Source organism: Micromesistius poutassou, assembly GCF_964030765.1.
Source record: "Micromesistius poutassou genome assembly, chromosome: 21".
Taxonomy (NCBI): Eukaryota; Metazoa; Chordata; class Actinopteri; order Gadiformes; family Gadidae; genus Micromesistius; species Micromesistius poutassou.
Window position 1 is genome coordinate 2,549,557 of NC_140291.1, and position 8,319 is coordinate 2,557,875.

The 8,319-nt window shown below is 47.4% G+C and overlaps 1 protein-coding gene across 1 annotated transcript; it reads left to right on the plus strand.

Moving 5' to 3' along the window:
- Positions 1-433: 433 nt before the first annotated feature.
- On the plus strand, positions 434-8,284 carry adprh (ADP-ribosylarginine hydrolase). The gene is given in 13 exon segments (XM_084486017.1): positions 434-625; positions 826-943; positions 1,327-1,435; positions 1,934-2,032; positions 2,379-2,484; positions 2,870-2,894; positions 2,896-2,917; positions 2,920-3,014; positions 3,016-3,081; positions 3,083-3,110; positions 3,113-3,137; positions 5,219-5,430; positions 6,721-8,284. Coding segments are annotated over 13 exon segments (1,062 nt in total). The 5' UTR covers positions 434-617; the 3' UTR covers positions 6,870-8,284.
- Positions 8,285-8,319: the final 35 nt, after the last annotated feature.

Consider the following 8,319-nt stretch of genomic DNA (forward strand, 5'->3'; position numbering starts at 1 on the left):
TGGATTGGATCAATGAAAGAGGTTATTTGATTGTTGTTGACAGTGGATGGGATGTGAAATAGAGAGAACGTCGTGGCCGGATTCAATTCCACCATATTGTGGTCTTGATAATAATATTAACAATAAATTTAATCATAGAATTAAATTACCTATGATGAAGAATTCATTACATTTTAGTTGCAGTTTAATGGTGTGGCATTTGGGGGGGCAAGTCGATTTTGGTCCAATTCTAAGCAGGCATCCACTATTCATTCCCGATTTTGAGGATAACAATTCGAGATTGTCATTTATACAATAAAATCCTTCGATGAATGGGAAGTGTTGGTTGGACCCCAACAGCAGGCCTAGGCCCGTTTAAATATTCAACAGCTGCTGTATTGACCACGTTGGTGAAACAGGTCGCTATATTTAGAAACTACTGTGCCTGGTGCAGACCAAATACCCGAAACAAACTGGCTTCTATGTGAACACATGCGTACATTTTATTCTTAACCATTTTAGCACCTACAGTTGATTAACAAACTGTAATCTGTAATTTCGGAAGTTGGTAGCCGCGGTGAGAACTGGACCCAGCAGCCGAAGGTGGCGGTCGCTACCCCGGGTTGAAACGCGGCACGATGACCGGGTGAGATGATTTGACATTTCGGTCTTAAAATACTCTATGACACTTTAAAACATGCTTACAGCTATTTGCAACTCGTGTTTACACATAAACGTATCTTAACTAATGTAGCTATACATTTAGTTAAAGCAATTATAATCGTGTTTCGCGAAGTCCAATACAGGACTAACTTTAACCGAGCTGTCCTTGCGCCTCTGATGCAGCGGCCCGGCCACAGAGGAGCACTACAAGGCCGCTATGGTTCTGAGCGGCGCCGGGGACGCGTTGGGCTTCAGGAACCAGCGGTGGGAGTATAATGAGTCCGGGCCAGACATCCACCAGGTAACCCCTAACCTTTGACCACTAAACTCTTCCCTGAGCCTACCGCTAACCTAGATATCCCTCATCTTAACCCTGACCCAAACCCCTAACACTAAGGGTCTGACATGAAATACCCTTATTCCCCGTCAGTCCAGCGATGAATCATAATACGGAACAGGCACTTTATACATCGTTTATAAGATACACTGAAGCCAACGTAAAAAAAAAAAAGAGCAATATAACAAGGTATGAATAATGTATAATGTTCCAAAGTGTTAAAAACATCTGTTGAATAAAATATAAGAGATTATCTGTGGAGACAATCCTTCATGAGTTCAGCTGAGTGGTTGTCAGGGAGGCAGAGCATCATGGGAATACACACACTGGTCCTTCTCTGTAACCAGGAGCTGAAGGAGCTGGGGGGGTTAAATAACATCCAGGTCCAGCTCCCTGATTGGCCAGTGAGTGATGACACAGTCTTACACCTGGCCACAGCAGAGAGTCTGGCCACAGGTGAGATCAACTCCATGTTATCACAGCTAGTCTGTCCTCTATCACAGCTACAGTCTGTCCTTCATCACAGCTACAGTCTGTCCTTTATCACAGCTACAGTCTGTCCTTTATCACAGTCTGTCCTTTATCACAGCTACAGTCTGTCCTTTGTCACAGCTACAGTCTGTCCTTTATCACAGCTACAGTCTGTCCTTTGTCACAGCTACAGTCTGTCTCTATCACAGCTACAGTCTCCTTTATCACAGCTACAGTCTGTCCTTTGTCACAGCTACAGTCTGTCCTTTGTCACAGCTACAGTCTGTCTCTATCACAGCTACAGTCTCCTTTATCACAGCTACAGTCTGTCCTTTGTCACAGCTACAGTCTGTCCTCTATCACAGCTACAGTCTGTCCTTTATCACAGCTACAGTCTGTCCTTCATCCCAGTTAGTCATTCCTTACATTGTGTGTGTGTGTGTTCACCTGACCAGGTGAGTGAGTGAGGTGTTCTCTCCTCAGGGAAGTGCGGGGAGGAGCTACTGCAGGAGGTGGCGTCTCGGTACGTTGTTGCCATGACGGATATGGAGGGTAGGAAACCAGGACCCTCCAGCCTCCTGGGTGAGAGAGAGAGAGAGAGAGACAGTAGATTGAACACACAAACACATGTATATATCCTAACTAATTATTTACAATAGTACACATTATTTTATTTATTATTTTGTACTTTTTGGTTTCTTTGCTCATTAATCTGCTTAGGTGACGTACCGTCCACTTTTCATTGCACGTGTCGATAAAGCTCTATTGAACCGAGAGAGGGATGGAGATTCAGCAGATATAAGGAATGATCTGAAGCAGCAGGAGGTCCGTCTCTCCTCTAATCCTCCTTCCTCTTCTTCTAATCCTTCCTCCTCTATTCATCATCATCTTCCTCCTCCTCCTCCTCCTCCTCCTCCTCCTCCTCCAGGTGTGTCCCAGCTGCGTCCAGGGGAGGAGGGGGGGTACCGTGTCCCCTACAACCCGGACGCTACCGGCTGTGGAGCCGCCATGCGCTCCATGTGCATCGGACTCAGGTGAGAGGCGGTTGCCGTGGTTACCGGGGCGGGTTAAACCACACGACCCTTGGGTCTTTGTGGGGAGCGGGGGGGTTAATCTGTGGAGAGCGGTTGTTATTATTGTATAATATTATTGTTTCTGACCCCAGGGGGTAAAATATTAATGAGGAGTTAGGGGGCGGGGGGGGGGGGCTCTGTGCTTCACTGATCTGATCCTCAGTCAGAGAATCTATTTGAGATTTCATTTTAGATTTCAGACCTCGTTATTAAGTCATACCTGCTGTATCAATATCATAACGTCATCCTTTCAGCTGCAGCACATATCATCGCCTTATTTGGACTTCCTGTGATCCTGCCATTTACACATATACCTTATATTCACTTCTGTGACGCGGAAGTACAGGTACCCCAAGCCGGACCAACTGCTGGTCTCTCGTGGCGGTTGCCGTGGAGACGGCAGGATGACCCACCCCCACCCGACGGGGTTCCTCGGCGCCGTGGCGTCTGCCCTCTTCGCGGCCTACGCCGTCCAGCGGCGGCCGATCGCAGACGTGGGGTTTCGGCCTTCTCAACGAGGCCTGCCCGGTCGCCCGGAGCTTCGTCCGGGGGCGCGGCTGTCGCCGTGGAGGAGAGCGAGCGGGACTGGGCTACTTCGACGACAAGTGGACATGGTAGGAGTAGGCCTAGGGCGATAATAAATAATAATAATAATAATAATACATTTTATTTAAAGCGCTTTCTAAGTACTCAAAGACACTGTACAATACATCAGAAAAGCAGTAAAAACATCAAATGGTAAAAAAACAACAACACTAAAAACACATTAGACTAAGCTAAACATTAAAAGCAATTTTAAAAGGTGAGTTTTTGTCAGTGATTTGAAAGTTGAAAGGTCGGTGCAGTCACGGATTGTGTGGAGAGAGTTCCAGAGGGAGGGGGCAGCAACAGAGAAGGCTGAAAGACATATCACGATATAACTTGATCATATTGAACGATATCGATAACTATTGATAATTGTAGTGACCTAAAAAGACTAGGAATTACCATGCTGGATTTAAACACTTTCTGTTTAACACTTAATAGGACCTTCCACTGTTCTTCATTGATAAATACTCCAATGTCGACACAACAATGAAAAACACTCAAATATTGTATATTAGTATTCCATAGTAAGTATGGAACCGTGTTTGTGTAACAAACCCAGCTGCTAGATTCAGTGTTCCAGTCTCTCATCATATATATATTGAACACGTTTTATATTGATATTGATCAAAAGTCTATCACGATACGATAATTTATTGTTTTATTGCCCAGGCCTAGGTAGGAGACTAGCTGAGAGGTGAGCGTGACTAGCCTAGCAGGGTAAGCTAAGACAGGCTCAGGTGACTAGGTTAGCAGCTAGGTTAGCTGACAGGCTAACATGACTAGCCTAGCAGGGTTAGCCGAGACACTAGTATGACGAGCTTGACAGGGTTAGCTCACAGGCTTAATATGATTAGCCTAGTAGGGTTAGCAGACAGAATAACGTCAGAGCTGCCAACTCTCGGTTTCACTGTGCAACACACGTTTTTGCCTGCTTACACACGCCACACCCCCCCCCCCCCCCCCCCCCGGTCAACAATCACGATCGCCCCCCCCCCCCCCGGTCAACAATCACGATCGCCCCCCCCCCCCCCCCACAGTCAACATTTACACCCGCGGACCCTGCTATTACAAGATTCTACAGAATCTCACGCCAGCGAAAACCCAAAAGTTGGCAGCCCTGTAACACGACTAACCTAGAGTTAGCTGACAGGCTAACACGACTAACCTAGCAGTGCTAGCTGACAGGCTAACACGACTAACCTAGAGTTAGCTGACAGGCTAACACGACTAACCTAGCAGTGCTAGCTGACAGGCTAACACGACTAACCTAGAGTTAGCTGACAGGCTAACACGACTAACCTAGCAGTGCTAGCTGACAGGCTAACATGACTAACCTAGAGTTAGCTGACAGGCTAACACGACTAACCTAGCAGTGCTAGCTGACAGGCTAACATGACTAACCTAGAGTTAGCTGACAGGCTAACACGACTAACCTAGCAGTGCTAGCTGACAGGCTAACACGACTAGCCCTGCAGGTTGAGTTGACAGGTTGAGATGTCACCATGTGCTTGAGTCCTGGACTCTCACAGTGAACTTCAGAAGGTCATCAGCTAATAGAAATGATTTGTTCTCAAATGCCAGCGATGAAAGCAGATCAATACGATGACCTTATTACACTGATTCACGCTGTGCATTTTATTATTTTTTTTAAACTAATTAGAGTTGATTTTCACATTTACCGACTACAATTATACCGGCTAAGGTCAAGTGGTACCCGATCATTCATGAGTCAGTACGGCTAATGGCTTCATATTTAAATAATATTCATATTAAGAGTAACTTTCAATACAATGGCAAAGAACATTGTATAAAAAACCATGAAAGTAATGACAAGAAATGACAAACACGAAAGCACAGAAAGATTCAATGAAAAATCGATGACCTAATCTTAGAAGGTAAGCAGTAAACAGACCTTTGAAAAAAAAAAAAAGCTTGATGTGTTAGCTTCATATAGCATGATATTTAAGCTTAATATAGCATTATATGTTGGTTTTATACCTTATTTTGTGTTATTTTACAGAACTACCACTCACTACTTGCCGGTATGTATGTAACGAGATAATATGAGATGAACTATGAAGTTAGTGAAACATCTCGTGGTTCTCAGGTACCTGGGCCAGAGGGGTCTGACTGGGCCAGGGCCTGTCACCTGGCCCGCCTCCTATGGGCCGGCAGAGAGAGACCTGGCCTATAAGAGCTTCAGCCTGTCCGGGTGGGCGGGGCGCAGCGGCCACGATGCTCCAATGATAGCCCTCGATGCCCTGCTGGGGGCGGGGCCTGACTGGGAGGAACTGATGAGCAGAGCTGGCTTCCATGGAGGTCAGAGGTTTTTTTTTTTGCATTTGTCGATTTAGTTGTTTTGTATTGACTGTTACTATGTTTATTAACCCTAGTTACAATACTTGGTGTCATGCCTACATGTGAATCTAACAAAAAAAAAAAAAAAAAGTATTTATATTACTGCTATTGTTCCTTAAAGGTCCTGTGACGTGCCACCAGGTGTGAGCGTGATAAGCCGTTACAAGCCGTTTTGGAAATCTGGATCAATCTGTCCACTGGCCGACCCAGTGGACCGTAGCAAACGTAGGGAATCTATCCGTCACACATCTAGGTGGACACGCCCACCTGTGATGTAATAAGGGGCTGATTTATTTAAAAAACGGCTTGTAACTGCTAATCACACTCACACCTGGTGGCGTGTCACGGGACCTTTAATATACCAGTTGGTCATTTAGCAGACACTTTTATCCAAAGTTACCCACAGTGATCCTACCTACAGGTTGGATCATGTGGCCATTGGGGTTTCGAACCCATGACCTTTTCGGCTGAGAGTCACACACCCACAAACCAATTGTTTACTGTAATCGACCCATTTTGAAAGGTGCTCCCGGTGGTTTCCATAGTAACGGGACAGATAGGTAGTGGTAACGTGGAATGAGCTGCGGTTAAATGAAACAGCCCCCTGTTCCCAGTAGATCTCAGGCACGAACGGCATTACAAGTGATGAATAATAACACCTCATTATGAACTGAAACATCGCATTCACATTTCAGCACTATGGTCTGAACCGTAGTTCAATAACAGTACGTGCAGGCAGGACCCCTTTTTTAGTCATGTATCGTGTTTTAAAATGTTGTGCTTTTATTTTGCAATACTCATGTACACAACTGCATTGAATTGTTGGGGCACGATGGATATAATCCACCCTAGCACCAGCCTACCCAGCGCAGTACCTCCGGGTGGACACGCCGACCTCGCCTTGGTGCACGTGGGGTCCCCTCCATGGCTCCTCGGGGACCATTAAGGATTCTAATGTCAATATAAACGCTCCTGCCTGGCTCTTTATAGCCCCATCTCCCCACTGTGGACCTGACCATTAACAATTAATCACATCACACACACATCAATCCGCACACTGACACACACACACACACTTGACACTTTAGTGACCTAGGGGAGGTCTGCTGTCATGGCGACAGACTTTAATGTTCTCTAGGTAGGTCTGAAGGGGCGGGGGGGGGGGTGGGGGGGGGGTACTTCCTGTTGCACACTGGAATAGGAATTAGTCTAAGTAGTATTCATCTCAATCTCTCCCATCTGCACCCTCAGGAGACAGCGACAGTACGGCGGTGATTGCGGCGTGCTGCTGGGGTTTGCTCTACGGCACTCAGGCAGTCCCTCCGGGGAACTACCAGAACCTGGAGTACCGGGAACGCCTGGAGCGCAGTGCTCAGGCACTCTACGCGCTGGCACGCTGACCGTGACCCCAATGACCCAACCCCGGACACACTGACCCCCTGACCCCAGGACCCAACCCCGGACACACTCACCCCCTGACCCCAGGACCCAACACCGGACACACTGACCCCCTGACCCCAGGACCCAACCCCGGACACACTGACCCCCTGACCCCAGGACCCAACCCCGGACACACTGACCCTGACCCCAGGACCCAACCCGGACACACTGACCCTGACCCCAGGACCCAACCCCGGACACACTGACCCTGACCCCAGGACCCAACCCGGACACACTGACCCTGACCCCAGGACCCAACCCCGGACACACTGACCCTGACCCCAGGACCCAACCCGGACACACTCACCCCCTGACCCCAGGACCCAACCCCGGACACACTCCCCTTGACCCCAGGACCCGACCCCGGACACACTGACACCCTGACCCCAATGACCTAACCCCCAACTCACCATCACCTGATTACCTAACCCAAACAGACACAGCCTGACCCAAGTACCAGGGAATATAACCCTGTCACACTCACCTCAACCCGAGAACATAACCCTAACACCAAACCCATGCTTACCCTATCCTTAACCCGGACGTTTTACACCCTGTCAAACCGAAGGCCCCGAAATACGTATCAAGTAAATGACAAAACGGCAGATTTGCAACCAAAATGAAGTGCCGCATTGGGCTTCCATCAACACCATGTGTGCAGGGTACTCACTCGCAAGAGCCAAACTTCTCCTACACGCTTCCGCATAAACAGCTGCCTGCAATTGGACGACAATACCAAGTGATTCATGGCTTCTGGCTTAATCCGCGTCACACCATTCATGTTGTGCCAAGTTTGACAGACTATGCGAACAAGCAAACTCTGATTTAGTCAGAAGTATAGAGGCGTTTATCCTAACCCCCAGATTATGACCATATCTACACTAAAAATAACATCTCTAACCCCAATACGTAAACTACCCAACCTACACCTAGCCATCTCTAACCCAATACCCAACCTACACCTAGCCATCTCTAACCTAATACCTAACTACCCAACCTACACCTAGCCATCTGTAAACCAATACCTAACTACCCAACCTACACCTAGCCATCTCTAAACCAATACCTAACTACCCAACCTACACCTAGCCATCTCTTACCCAATACCTAAACTACTGAATGAATCAGTCCGTCTTATTCACTGCCTGCCACCGTTCTGTATCAGCAAGGTCATCGATCCCTGGGAGGACAAACCACGACCTTCAGAGCCAGAGATGCAGGCCAGCATCCTAGCTAATGATTACTATTAAATAAAGGACTCCCCCTAGTGGGCACACAGTGAACTGTTCTATGCCAAGAAGCCTTTCAACCTGCAGTTTGACAGTTTGATAGGTTTGACAAACGGCCACACGTCTCCGCTTGCAATTGTTCTGAAGCCCATTTCACACAATAAACAATGCGTTTGATAAA